Here is a 15,163-nt window from a genome sequence, read left to right on the forward strand (position 1 = left end):
GGACAGTCTTTGATCCTGTTTCTGTGAAAAACCAAAATAGTATCTGTTCTAGGGAAGGCTTTGGGGAGCACACCGGGTCTCGTTTCAGGAAGAGAATCAGGAACATGTCACATTTTTTATGACCTATGTCTGCTTTGCAGCACTGATCAGGCAGTGATGATCAGGAGTTGTGTTTGTTTATCCCAGTCAGTGTCAGGGCTGCAATGCAACCCCTCTGAAAACGCTTAGTTGGCCACATTTATGGTCATGTTGTGTTATTTACCATGTGATTGTGTCCTCTGTGCAGTTATATCTCCATAGAAATGCACATCAACAAGAAAGTTGCAGCATTGTATTTGTTTCTACTGTCGGGTACCACATGTAACACATTGGGACACAACCATGCGGTAATTAACACAAGCTGGATCAATACATAAGTTGGTTTGTAGGATCTACCAAGACTCACTCCAGAGCTCTAAATGAGCTGTTACCGTGATCCAATCCCCTCTGTATTCCACAGAGGGCATAAAACATAGACATAGCTGCTGTGACTTGATTTTTGGATCTAGTCTCTTCATTTTGAAGCCTCAACTTTGGTGTCTTGGCACCTGCCATTTGGGGGTTTTGGAGCCACAAGTCACCTTATCTGGATGACACAGTCGAGTGCAGATTTATCAACTCATTGCTATCAACAGCTGATAGCAAATTGCCTCTATAAAGAGTGTACGTGTGCAACAAAAGACAGAGCTGTGAAAAATTATTTGCCCACTTTCTGATTTCTGAGGGTTTGGGTTTTTTTTTTTTGCACATTTGTCACACCTACATTTTTCACAAATTTTTAGACAAATTTCAGACAGATTTTAATATTAGACAAAGGTAAACCAAGTAAAAAGTTGTTTTTAAAGCTGCCCAGTAGGCACGCCCAGCCATGATTAGGAGCTGTGTGACAAAGTAAGGCTGGCTAAAAGATCTTAAACAGTCACTGACATCTGTCAGTCTGGAAAAGGTTATAAAGCCACTTCGAAGGTTTTGGGACTTCACAGTCATCCACAAATGGAGAACACTAAGAAGTGACCGAGCTACTAAAACTTCTCCAAGATCACGTCGACGACTTATTCAGGACGTCACAAAAGACCCCAGAACAACATGTAAAAACCTGAGTTAATGTCAGAGTTCATGATTGACTAATAAAAAAGAGACTGGAAAGAAATGGGAGAGTCCAAGGAGGAAACCCACTGCTGACCAAGAAGAACACAAATGCTTGTCTCATAGTTACCAAATAACATCCTGATGATCTCCAAGAGTTTAGGAGAATATTTTGTTGAGTGACGAGGCAGAAGCGAACCTTTTGGAAGATTTGAGTCAGGTTACAGAACAGAACGGTTGGATGGATAAATAACAGCATGGTAGTAATCCTACCATAACAGGGATCATTTTGCTATTGCTGCAAACTAACAGAGAAATTTCCTCCAGCTCACCGCCTGCTTCTTCTGTCGGGTGTGGATGTGTTTCACAGAGGGAGGTGGGTAACAGCGACGCCCTGTAGACAACAAAAGCAGAGAGCAACATGTGAGAGGGCAGTAGCAGAAAGTCTTTTACAGCTTTTGTTACAGTCGTAGATTCATGAAATGAAAGTGAAAGGAGGGCCTTTAATGCAGGGACAGTAATCCAGAGAGAGACAGGGGCAGGGGAGAAACCTCAGCATGCTATTAATAAATAACCTCAAGTGGGTTTATGCAAATAGAAAAGTAGGACAAAAGAAGTAGAGTTAGGAGCCAGAAGAAATACAGACTGAAGTGAGAAAAGGTTGTAGAAGGTGGGAAGGTTGGAAATCACCTTGGTGTTAGCTGTAACTGTGATAACTAGTTTAGGTTTTAGTTTCGTTTTAAATCAGTTTGGTGGATTTGCAGTTTTTATGATTTGAAAATGTGTTTTATTTAGTCAGAGGTGGACTTTAACTTCATCACCAACCACTTACAGTAAACCACTGAGTTATTTAGGGCTGTCACCATATCAGATTTTCTTCACATGATTAAAATCATTTAATGATATGATTGGATGTCCGGTACAGAAAATAAAAACTGAATAAAAAATAGCGCTAAGCTGTATTTTTTGTCTGTTTTTGGCAACTGAATTAAAATAGAAGAGAGAGTTTGTATATATAACTGTAAGTGAGCAGGTATACCATCAACCAGACACTGGAACTACTGTAGCTGTCTCTGATACTAGTGGGTAAACAACAACTCCTATGCTAGTGTGGAAGTTAGCACAAAGATAGCATTATCAAACAAGTAACACAAGTATGGAAGCTTGTTTCCACAAATTAATTTTTATGTATTTATGTGTTTTATTTTGCTGTTTGTAAGTGTTGCAGGTTGGTGTCTCAAGATAATAACCTGAAATTCTGACCTATTTACGGCAAGAAAAAAGAAATCTGCAGCGGAAACGAGTTTTCAGACACACAAACACTAAGTTTTCAAGGTGTGCTAAGGCTGTACTCACCAATCACAGCATGTACAGACCTGGACACTCGTATAGGGAACAATAACAACAGCTTCATTAATTTTGGGTCCTGAAACTGATTGTCTCGTTTTCATGATATGTTTTCTGATGTGATGCCATAATGACTGAGGTTCTTTTAGACAACATCAATTTGGAGGGAAAATGAGGGCAGGTGCAAATTTTCAGTTAGCTTCCAAAGCTTTGGTGAAGTTCGGCTCATATGACATTGTATTAATTGTAAAATGCAATTGTTGGATATTTGTTTGACTTGTAGTAGCAGAAAAGCTGGAATTCTGCAAATAAAACATTTTTAAAGCTTATTAAATTATTCATGTCAAGCTGCGTTATCTTTGACATTTTTCACAGATTCGAGTAAAGAAATCTGGGCTGATTATGTTTTGTTTTTGTGACAAACTGCTAGAAACAAAGAGCCCAGTTAGGTGACTTTTTATGCTTGAATGGTCATAGGAGAGTACCAAGTGGCTTAACAAACAAAAAAATCTACCTTTTGTCAATGGTCAAGTACAAGGACTGGACTAAAATTAATGATAATAATGGATTGCATTTATACAGCGCTTTTCGAGACCCTCAAAGCGCTTTACAATGCCACTATTCATTCACTATCACATTCACTCACTGGTGGAGGCAAGCTACGGTTGTAGCCACAGCTGCCCTGGGGCAGACTGACAGAAGCGAGGCTGCCATATTGCGCCATCGGCCCCTCTGGCCAACACCAGTAGGCGGTAGGGTAAAGTGTCTTGCCCAAGGACACAACGACCAGGACAGAGAGCCCGGGGATCGAACCGGCGACCTTCCAGTGGGCAAGTAGTTTGTTAAAATACTTGCCCAGATAAATGCCCAGATTGAGCTCTAGAGGCATTCAAAGCTACAAAGTGCTGTTCAGATGGTTTCAGTGTGTTTGTTTTCAAAAAGATAAGATTCAAGCACTGCAAGGACTGGGGAGAAGGGACTTTGAGGGTTTTAAATACTCATATTAGATTTTATAGTATAGAAATAGTAGAGCTAGTACTTTCAATGTTTGAATCGGAGACATATATCCCTTTTGGGGTTCAGTCAGGGCATCTGGTATAAACATCAAGCTTGTGGAGCTATGTTTAAGGAAAATTAGTTTCAAAGATTTTTGTGATGCCTCTTGTGAGGTAGAAGTTTAAGTTTCAGGTTTAGTGAATGAAATTTTAGTAGTCTATTATACTAGGGTGACTAGATCTTACTCTTTATCAGGTCTGCACTGTGTTTTTATCCCCTTTTGTCACTGTCACGCATCTTGAGATAATGTGCCACAGTTTGAACAGCTCTGCAGGACATGCACTTTCTATAGTCTGGCTTTTAACCCATGGATATGAAGGGGAGCCTTTTTATTAGAGCCAGGGGGTTACATTTAGGAAAGTTAAATGCCACAAGTTTTGTAGATTTTGATGAATATGATGGGAATTACCATAAAGAAAATAAAGCAGTACTATGGGTTTGTTTGTTTTTGCTAGCCTTATATGTGTGTCCCAAAACTGCATAAAATTACTAAAAATTTTCTGATATGGCTCAAAAAAGGTTTGCCAATTTATCTACCCTTCCAAACTGAAACCCAAAGAAGAGCAGAGGTGCAGCCAAAAATAACTGAAATAATATTCAGGCTAACTCTCAGAATTGCACCACATACACAGTGTTTGCCTCACATTTAGTTTGGTGACATCTGGTTTCCCTTCTGAGCACATTTATGAATGTAGTTTGCTAGTGTTGATGACTGATGACACTCAAATATAGTAACTTCTGGCTGCAAAAATCGACAGTACGGCAGCTAACATGCTAACACTGAGGCGTCAAACTGAGTCCAAGACCAGTGGATGCCTTATTGTGGCTACAAAAATCTTTTGTTAATGCGTCACATCATATTCGAGAGTTGTCTTTCATATTGGGTATGATACAACCACCAGTTTCTAGGGAAAAATGTATATGGAAAAACTGGATAAAAGTGGTTCGTGGAGGTTGCTGATTGGTTGCAAATAAGAGTATAGCTTTGGTTGCTGTTAGATTACCAGTTTTTAATTTTTTACCCACTAACTACTAGCCTGATGGTAGTAAAACTTGAAAAAGTACAATCCCAAATAGAAATGGCGAAAACTGTGCCTTAATAACATATAGCCAATGGAAGGTGGGTTTATAAAACCAGTCAGCATAAAAGTTTAACTCAAGCATTTGAACACACTGTCAATGCTGTGTTAAAACTAAAATAAAATGTGTTCTATTTTTTAAATATAGAAAATCATTTGAATGAATATTTCAGTTTAATTATAAATTAAATTATATTTTAATTTAACTCAGCCACCTCATTCAGAGTAAGTAACTATCTCTCTAGCACCTCCCGGTGGCTCCAAACTAAATTGCAGCCAAAACCTGTATGGTCCGTATTTTATATACAGAGCTAATATGATATTTAACAGGCTGAGATGCATATAATGGGTATTTGGGACTTCTATGAAATTAAAATGACATTTTAAAGTGTAATTTGTAACTGTTCCCTGGTGTAAGTGAGCTTCTGTACCTTCACCTAGGTAAAGTTTACCTCTCACCCAGCGCTTTGACTTCAGGGCTCAGTGGCGTGGGCTGAGCGACTTGTAAAGGGGCGGGACAGGTGATGAAGTAACAAACAGAGGGTATAAATTCTTTAGTATGTGTGCGTTTGGCCATGAGGACAGTAGAAACTGAAAAATTCGTGGTTTCTGCTAGCTTATCTTTGTTTCTAAGGTTGTTGGTTTTGCCGTGTCCGAGCTAGCATCAGCTAACACTCAGGTTTTCAAACTCCAAACTGCCGAGGACACTTTTCCGAAAAAAGAGAGGTGCTGAGCAATGAGCGCACCCTGACCAGTTTTTCCCTTTCTTTTTTTCTTTCCTCTGGCATTTTTAGATAAACTTTCAGCAGCAAAGGAGCCTGAATCACTTTTTGAACTTTTTATAGTTAGTAAAACTTGGTTTTTTTTGCTAGTTCGCCATGGAGAGCCAGAGCAGCAGGGCTGCTACACCGGAGTACCCAAACCCTTTCATTCATGAGCTGAAGCTGACCAAGGCGCAGTGGATCAAGGTACTCATTACATGTATTGATTTTATGCTTGGAAGTAGGGCAGGATGTCAGGCAGACCTACTGCCCTGCTTTAAACAGTTAATCTTCTGCTTAACCAGAGACCCTTGCTAACTCTGGGTTTGTCTCCGGTTTTTGGAGGTTATAAAGGTAATCCACGAAATGCTAATTTATGCTACCAGATGTGATAGCCTGTTTTATTTTGTTTTAAAAGCTCAGTTTCCCACATATTTCTGCTTAGAATTAAAATAATCAAAATCCAATTAAATAATTAAGGTGAGTAAATGAAACGGGAATGTTAGATGGATATTTATTTATTGAGGAAAATTATCTACTATTATTAGAAAAAGTATGTAAAAATCTCCTTTTCTGGTCCTTTTTTGTAACTTCCTCTGTAAATATAACATTATTGATCATTTCAATATTTCTGCTATAAGTAGACAAGTCTAATGGCACTAAAAAATGTTTGTGAGATCAGGTATTTGGTCATTTAATTATTCAGAAACATGTTTCATAAGCATGGTCTTTTTCTAGTCTAAATATAACTTAAAGTATCACCTAATCTTTTGCCCCCTTTTTTTTCACAAGTAGATAAATCTAAACAAACCAAACTGGAGAAAGTATATCAAAAAACAGTTTTGGTATGAATTTCTCAATTAATGTAACCTGATTTTCCCCACGCTTTTACTGTAATTAGTAATCAAATTTAGCAAATAAAATTAGTTAGTTACTAAATAAGTATAAGGACCCAATAGTAATTACCTAAAATTGGGAAAAATATCTAAAAACTTCTATTCTGACCTTTTTCTCTGAATGTATAACTTGATATAACCTAAATCATCAACCAATTTTTACATATTTTTGCTGTAAATAGATTAAAAACTAAACAAACTGAACAGATGAAATAAGGCTGAGGAAAATGCTCCATTGCTGCACATTAGTGATTTTAGAGAAATGTGTCTCTAGGAGTAGCAGTGAATTTAAAAGTCATATTAGAGGTAAATGCTTTGATTCAGGGATGGGGTGAAACTATTTAACTTTTAGGTCTGTTCTCAGACTGTATGTTGGTGACTTTTCTTAAGGCAAATGATGTAGTGAAGGTCAGACGTTAAATCTTTTGTCAGGTTTTTCATGGTCAGATCTACCCATGCCACTTATCGAGACTTATAGACCTTTTATAATGGGTTATACACCAAGTCACATTAACCTGCTAACATACAAACTCACATCTACTTTTTTAAAACTCAATTCTTCCGTAATGAGGCATCTCTGTTTTGATATAGAGATTATAAATCCAAATCATAGTGTTTCTGTACAGAGTATATAAATATTACACATCTGTAAACCAGATGTTTGTTTGGATTTTCTTTGAAAAGTTAGTTTGAACCTTGACACGGAGGAGTTCACTGTAGTTGCTTGTACCCAGATCATCTATATTTTGGTCTTCTAATGATGCTAACATACTATTACGCATACAAACGAGAACTAAAGCTTTAATATGTGTTTTTTTCATCAATTGTGTGTTTTTTAAGAATTATTTTTCTTAAAAATGAATGAAAGCCATGATGATGTGTTTCACTTGATGGGACCCCTGCATTATGTTTAAACAACTCTAATTTTACCCATCTGATCCTGCAGGGCATAATCCTGGGCTGCACCCTGCTCCCCATACGTGTCTTCCTGGCGTGGATCTTGTTAATCACTGCTTGGATCGTCGCTGTGCCGAGATTGGCTGGCCTGTCTCAGGAGGAACGCTCCAAACCCTTATCAGGCTGGCGGCGCTGGTTGTTCCACCCGATCCTGTGGCTGCTGGGCCGTGCAGTGTTCTTCTGCGTGGGCTTCCATTGGGTTAAGGTGAAAGGTCGTAAGGCGGATGTGAAGGAGGCGCCAATCCTGGTAGTGGCGCCCCACAGCAGCTTCTTGGACATGGTGATCATGTTTCCAGCCGGGGTGCCGTCAGTTGTGTCGCGGTCGGAAAACATAAACCTGCCGGTCATAGGAGGTGAAGAGAGAGATGGAATTTGTTTATACACCTGGAAGCACCTGTTGGATCGCTAAAGAGTTTCTTTTTAAAGTATCCTGATGGGAGCTGTTGGTGTTTCTCTGACTTAGACACAGTTCACATTTTACAGGCTGAGCTGTCACTTTAGTCATTTATTGAGGTCTAGCTTGCATTTGCAGTATAGACAGGATGCCCACGTACTGTGTAGTAATATCTAAAGTAAAAAATGAAGATGATCCAGTGACAAGATCAGGAGCTTCACTCCTCTAGCTTCTAATCTGCTCTATCTGCTCTAATAGTTCCTGATTAGATTTCTGGGATTTTTTTTAAATGTTTCAGCTCTGCTGGAGTGCAATCAGTCTGTTCTTGTGAGCAGGAGGGATCCTGAGTCCAGGAAAGAAGCCGTCTCAGAGCTAAACAAGAGGGTCACCTCCGATGGATCCTGGCCTCAGGTGAGATGTTTTTGTGTCACTCGATACTCTTGTGGGTTATGTCGTCTTTCTGCTAAAAGGGATCATTAATATATTCAAGTATAAAGACTGAAACTGCCCTTTCTTCATACCTGCATAGATACTGATGTTTCCTGAAGGAACCACAACTAATGGCCGCTGTCTGCTCAGATTCAAGACTGGTGAGTTAAATCTACACACAGAGACAAAGAAAACCCCCTAAAACATAAATAAAATCTCACGTGATGCCACGTTTCATTAAAAACTAAACCTAATAATAATAATGATTAAAAAAAGTTAAAAACACTGTTTCTGAGATCTTAAGCACCAGATTTGGGTTGTAAAAGAACAAATACATGGAGGTTAAAAGCATATCTAATCGTGTTACATGCTTTGAGCTTCGACTCCTCTCACTCCGTGTCTCAGGTGCTGAGCACTCGACGTAATAGGAGGAATCAAAGATTGAGAAGTGAGTGAGGAGTTTTGTCTTATTTCTGTGTCTCTGTCACATCAGGTGCTTTCGTTCCCGGCGTCCCCGTCCAGCCCGTCGTGTTGCATTACCCCAACGAGCTGGTGAGTAAAAGCATTAAAGCAGCAGCTTGATCTGCTAGTTATCAGCAACACAGCAGCTTTTTGTGAATGAAACCAAACATTTTTGTCAATTACGACGAGGACAAAACCTCCATGAAATGAAATGTAATAAATTGTAATTGTACGACAATGCAGAGGCAACATTTAGTTTCCTGCCAGTAGAGTTATGTGTTGATTTGGGGGTGGGTTTTTCAGGCAAGCTTTCACTTGTTTTGCTGCCTGTAGTTAATCTGAATGAATGCAGTTAAACCTGCTGCAAATAAAGACATTTATCTGCAGCTGCTTAAGCCTCACACCTTAGGCTGTCATGATTTGGCATATTAATAACATCATACTGGACTCCATTAAGTAATGCTTATCTGTCGGTGAATATTTCCTGGTCTTGGTCTCTGCTTAAAGAGATGTATAGTTCTGTAAGAGATCAGGATGTTTGCTCAGCCGTGACACTGATGAGTGACGAGCAGCAGTTTAATGGAAAGGCAGATTATATGGTAATAACAACATTTTAAGAAATTAGTCAAAATGAAAGGTTGTAACTTAAGCCTGTAAGCACACAAAATGTATTTCTTAACCTTTTTTGGTACTTTTTGATTTATTTGCAACATATTAAAAAAATCTGGCTTCCCTTATAATTCTGTCCAAAAGCTGTGACCACAAAAAAACTGGAGGTTAGTTGATTGCATTCACGCTGCGATAGCGCCGCCAACTACATGCATCTCGTTCCATAACGGCATCCTCTGCAGCGACGTACATACGAGTCTAGTTTGACAGGAGGCGAAGACCAGAAATGTAATTTTTCCTCTTATTTTAGCCGAGATGGCTGCAGTCAAAAGGTTACATCTATCTGCAGCTGTTCAGCTAGCGAAAGAGTCACAGAGCAGGCGTCTGTGAGCTGATGTGATTTTAGGCCAAATACGGCACAGAAGGAAAAGGAGGAGCTGGGGTGGATGTAGGCTGCCAAGCCCACCACCAATAACTTTTGAAATAGTCCCGCTAAAAGGAAGATGAACACACTGGAGCAATCACTTTGAGCACTTTCTACTATATGCATTGTTCACCTAGTCAAAGAGATTCATATAAGCCCTTTTTTGGGTTCAGTAGCTCCCCCATGGAAAAGTAAACATGCAGACTGGGGGAGCAGAGGATCGAAACACTGCCCTTCCAGCGACTATGGCTTTCTCTGGCTCTACCTCCTGACCTCCAAGTATCCAAGAAAGTTTCTTTGTCAGAGCGATGAAACTAAACTGCTCTGCAGACACATCAGAGTACAGGCTGACCTGAGGTCCTTACACAGAGGAGGACAGTAAAGGTACATAATAAAACAAAACAACAAAACAAAATGAAGACAATCGTAGTGATAATCTTAATACTGAAGGAGAGTTAATCCCAGACTGAGAGAGCCAAATCAGCATTATTAATGTCATGTGGGAGTCTTTGATATAATCACTGACTGACAAGTACTTGTGAGGCCTTATAAAAGGAAACTGTTTGTGGTGCCAGGCACCATTTAAACAAACTGTGGCGTTTGCACACGCTGGGTCCTGTCAGCGTGTGCAAACGGGGGAAATTAAATACTGTAAAAGTCATACATGCTGTGAGAAAATGCGTCACTCAGACTGATGCTAAACAGTTTAATGCAAGCTTTTCTCTGACTCTCCCTCAGGATACTATTCGCTGGACATACAAAGGAAGCAACTGGTGAGTCTGTTCACTTCTCCAGCTCAGAATCTGTGTGTTTGACATTTTGAGGCAGCACAATGAATCAGCTGGAAGCCTCCTGGACTTTGGACCTTTTTTTTTTTAACTCTTTTACTTTCTGAACTTGCTCATGGGCCTGAGAAATGCTGCTCATGAGTTTTAACTAATACACAGAAAGTGAATATTATCTTGTTAGCTTTGCATCAGTGTTATAAATCCTGAATAGTTAGGTATACAGAGGGCTACTTAAAAAATAATGAATTTAACAGACAGTTCAGACAGTTAAATCTGAGACTGAATGTAAGCACGGGTTTTTGCACAGGTCCCTTTTTTAGCATCAGCAATCAGTTTATTTAAGAAAAAATATGTAATAATGAGTCACATATATTACAATGAATTACTTCTTAGGGCTGAAAGTTGTATAAGTGGAAGAAAATAGATGGATGTGTGGATTTTGAAAAAATAACCAATATCTTCCTGTTTTTGTCTCGTTAGGTTTCAGGTGCTGTTTCACACGCTTTCACAGCCGTACACCAACATCACTATTGAGGTAAGAGCTCACTGAGGTTAACCACCACGCTTGTTATCAATCATTAGACGTTATCAGCACATCTGATGATGTAAAGGTGTACACAATGTGCGTTTGGCACAGGTGATATCAGCAGTGGAGGGTGTGAGCGGTGTGGCAGAGATTATGTCTTCAGTTTTTAAAGCTGCTTTGACAGCACACGTGTCTGCAGACGAGATCCTCTGCGTGCGTTTGTGTTGATTCGTGTGGACACCCTGCCTGCCTCTCTATTGAGCTGTTACTGTTGTCTAGATGCTGTAAACACACAAATCAATGTTTGCCTGTTTATTGTGCTGCAGTTCCTGCCGGTTTACACTCCGTCCGAGGAGGAGAAGAAGAACTCCAGACTGTTTGCAGGCAACGTTCAGAAAGTCATGGCGAGGTGAGACCCACGTCACACAGCTGCTTTTATTATGACTCACTCGTTCGCCTGAGTGTATCAGTACTTGCTTCTGGAAACTGCCATCTGCTATCAGCCATGCCAAACTAAAACGTGTGACCCTCCAAACTAAAAGGAATCACAGAAACCACTGAACACATGACAAAAACTGCTTATTTTCTGCATCCAGTGTCCTGCAGGACTGTGCGGCTTAGCTGGGCCTTCATCTGAGACCCTGACATGTCACACTCAGCTGTTTTAGCAGTATTGTGCTTTAGATAAGATGAATCCACCCGACTGCAGCCAGTTAAGGCTCATTGATCGCCTCATAAGAGTTTTGGATGTTGTGTTTTTATAAGTGTACTGTCGTTAAAGATGTCTCATTATCATTCTGAAATTAAACTCAAACGAGCTTCAGCTGTTTTAAATAAAAAAGGCTTGCTGAAAGGCACCTGCTGTTTGTTTTTCTGGTATCTCAGGGACTAAATATTTGTATAATGACTTTGGTGTAGGAAGAATAAATATCTACATTAGTTGTTTTTGTTGGTGTATCTGTAAACTGCACTTTGGAGTCACATTGATCCTAACAGAGCTCACAGCCAGTGTTTCCATTTAGAAAGAAGAAAATGTTAGAATAATAACAGAATCATCCAGTAATTCAAATAGAATCACTCCAGACCTGAAAGGACTCTTCAGGCAGATTAAAGGGAAATCTTTGTTTGACTTCTGTGTGTCAGTTGTTGTAATCTGTTTGCTTTTTTCTTCTGTATGTTAGCGCTCTGGGAGTCCCTGCCTCAGACTACGTGATGGCAGGCCGGATTCCAGTCAGTAAGCTGAATGACCTCTCTGTCCCGCTTGAGTCTCCTGGGAAAGAAGCAATGACACTTCTATACAGAAAAGGGTGAGAGCCCGTTTGGATTTACCTTTTACTAAATCTGGTTTATTTATCATGTGAGAAACTCCTCCTCATCCTCTCCTCACACTGTGGTCTTTGTCCTCCTCTCCTAACAGTCTGGGCCCACGTGATGTAGAGGCAGCGTTGGACAGGATGATTGACAGGTGTCGCTCAGGAGCCGAGGGCACAAAGGCCAACGCAGAGGAGCTCGCCTTCATTCTCGGGCTTAACAAAAAGACAGCCATCCACATCTGCAGCCTCTACTCTAAGGTACTCTTATTGTTAGAGCCAACCAAGCTCTTCGTCAGCCACAGATGTTCCAGATGTTTTGATTTTTGAGGCTTGTCAGTTTATTCAGTAGCATATGAGTTTGCTGAAGGAAGCAGAGCAGAAGAAAGGCCACCAAAATAAAAGCTCAGATGACAGAGAACGTGTTTTTGTGTGCTTGTTTTGTTTCAGGATGACACTGTGGACCTCAGACACATCTACTTCAATATGGCAGCCCTTATCGGACATGTGGACGAGATCTCTCTGTTTCACTCTGCTTTCGCTGTAAGTTCTGCTCTCTTAGATTCATATTTCGAGCAGACCTCTTGTTTTTGTCGGTGATGACACAGCCTTCTTGTGTTGCAGGCGTTCGACAGAGAGGGCAGAGGCAGTCTGACTAAAGAGGAGCTGACGGAGCTCATGGGAGCACTGCTGGGTGTTCCTCAGCAGAGCACCGAGGAGCTCTACGACACTGCCACCGAGGACCAGGAGCAGCTCACTGAAGGTGAGAGTCAAACGGCGAACCAGCTGCTGACGGCACATCGCTGTGCAGCCGCTGGAGATTATAGAGCTGCGTGTTAGCGTTGTTGCATACAAACTACAAACTCGTGGTGAGTGTGAGGATTAGCGAAAAAGGTGCAGACACAGGAAGTTTTAGCCGCTTGTTAAGAGATGAAGCATCGACCCTGCTTGGTTGAGGCTAATATCTGCTTTAATGAGTTGTAGTGTATTGTGTTTTATTTTATTTAAACAAGCCCCTAAAAATAATCAGTGGTCACTGTGGGCTTCTCTGGCTGTTTATTAGCACCGTTTATGTGCAGCACATCTTTAAGCTCAGTGTTCAAAGGCTTACAAGGTTCACGGGTCACCAGACACGTAAGTGAGTAAGTGAGTGCCCCATAAAAGAATCACTCTGAGTCAGCCTAAGATTTCAGTGGCTACATGAAGCAGAGGATCAGGACGTTTTCATAGCCAGTAATACAAACCACACAGCAGCATATTAATTACTAACCTTGTGTTGTGGATCGATCCTCTCAGCTGTTCTCCTGAATGTTTGCCATATGATTTCATTTGTCTCTGCCCATCAGGGACCTTCACATTGATTTTTATTGAGGGTAAAACACTCATGCTCCAGCTTCACTGTGCTAATGTGTTTATATTACCCTAACCATAGCCTGTAGCTAGCCACCAGGCAGTGCACTGTTATATCCCAGCTAGCCCAACTTCAATAATCCCACAAATATAGCTGCTGTTTATTTCCTGTTGTCATTTTTTTTGTTGTTGTTTGTTGCGTTGTGATGTGTCATATCGTGTCATGTTGTGTTATATGTAGTGCCGACGTAGGACAGTTTTCCAATTTCATTGTACTATGTATGACTGTGCAATGACAATAAAGAGTTATCTTATCTTATCTTATTTATGTGTGAAGTAACAGCAGAGCTGCACGTTTTAGCTTATTAGAAATCCCTCAGTAAGAACGTTTTGAACTCTAGGTGATGCTGCAGTGTTTGAGCTTAGGAACCAAACAAGAGTTTGGACTCACTAACAACTAATTGTGTCAGAAAAACACAGGATAACAAAAACTTTGAAACCACAAACTGGAATATTGAGGCTGAATTTCCAACTGAATTTCGTGTTTCCAATGGGAATAATGCACGCCGACATTTGATGTGCAACATTACATGAAACACAAGGCTGGAAGGAAGATAACGCAAAGGATTAAGAACCCACGAGGGCCATCACATCCACCAGCAGAGAGTTAAGTCTGTAAATAATAAACTAGCTGCATTAACACAGGAGCATAAACACATAGTTAGTCTGCAGGACCATGTTTGTGGGCTTCTTTGATGAAGTCCTCAGTTTAATGTGACAGCTCTTTTACTCAGCTCAGGTTTTTTGTACTTATTTACTGTTGACAGTGATTAAAATAACCTCTTTGCTCCCCGAGCCTGGGGATCTGGGCCTCTGCATCAGCCGACTGAAAAGCCAGTTTTGTCTAGTTTATTAGTAACTTTATATTTTATATTACAAATTTCTATCAGAAAAAATAATCATCAAACCTAGAGGATACATGTGTTTAACCTGAGCTTGGTCTTCACTGAGCTGTGGTGCCTTGTGCTGTGTTAAACTAAACTGAGGGGGATGGGAGCAGCTAAAATGTCTTCACATTTCCACAGAGAGCTTACTGCTCGTGTTGACAACCCACCCGATATATCAGAAAGTGACGAAGGAGATCCTGCAGCCCAAGAGACCGCCATCCGCCAACGGGACGTATGTGAACAACAACAGAAGCCTCCTGAACAGCTCCGTTAATGAGGACAAGAAGTCCGAATGATGATCTCCTCTCTGTAATTGGACCTTCTTTGTGTTTCCCCAGAGTGCACGATGGCGGGGCCAGATAGAAACAGAACAGAATCAGCTAAAGATTGTATTTTCAGCTTTTAAGTCTTTTTTTCCAGCTGTTATGTTTCAAAAAGTGTTACATATCCTAATAGTCTGCACCGACACAGAAAAGCCAAAAAAAGAACCTCTGAGGTTTAAAGTTAGTCTGAGTGATGCTGCTGTGGTGCTCTGAGGTGTGAGGACAGCTCCTCCTGGGTTTACTGCCGTCCCTGTCTTTTTTTCATCCTCATCGTGTACAGTCACTGTCATTTGTATTTATAACCTTTCCACACATATGTGTTTTAGTGACTTTTGTGTTGTTAAAGGGATAATGATGATGATGATGATGATAATAGTAAT

The 15,163-nt window shown here is 40.4% G+C and overlaps 1 protein-coding gene across 1 annotated transcript; it reads left to right on the plus strand.

Annotated features, from left to right (window-relative positions):
* Positions 1-5,151: 5,151 nt before the first annotated feature.
* LOC146390729 (lysophospholipid acyltransferase LPCAT4-like) lies at positions 5,152-14,996 on the plus strand. The gene is made up of 13 exons (XM_084923718.1): positions 5,152-5,575; positions 7,211-7,574; positions 7,914-8,026; positions 8,145-8,205; positions 8,538-8,596; positions 10,278-10,312; positions 10,808-10,862; positions 11,180-11,262; positions 12,035-12,160; positions 12,271-12,424; positions 12,614-12,706; positions 12,788-12,926; positions 14,599-14,996. The coding sequence occupies exons 1-13, from the start codon at positions 5,486-5,488 to the stop codon at positions 14,754-14,756; spliced, it is 1,530 nt and encodes a 509-aa protein (XP_084779844.1). The 5' UTR covers positions 5,152-5,485; the 3' UTR covers positions 14,757-14,996.
* The last annotated feature ends 167 nt before the right edge of the window (positions 14,997-15,163 follow it).

This window comes from Perissodus microlepis, chromosome 3 (assembly GCF_051167445.1).
Source record: "Perissodus microlepis isolate ML-2025 ecotype Zambia chromosome 3, ASM5116744v1, whole genome shotgun sequence".
Lineage (NCBI taxonomy): Eukaryota > Metazoa > Chordata > Actinopteri > Cichliformes > Cichlidae > Perissodus > Perissodus microlepis.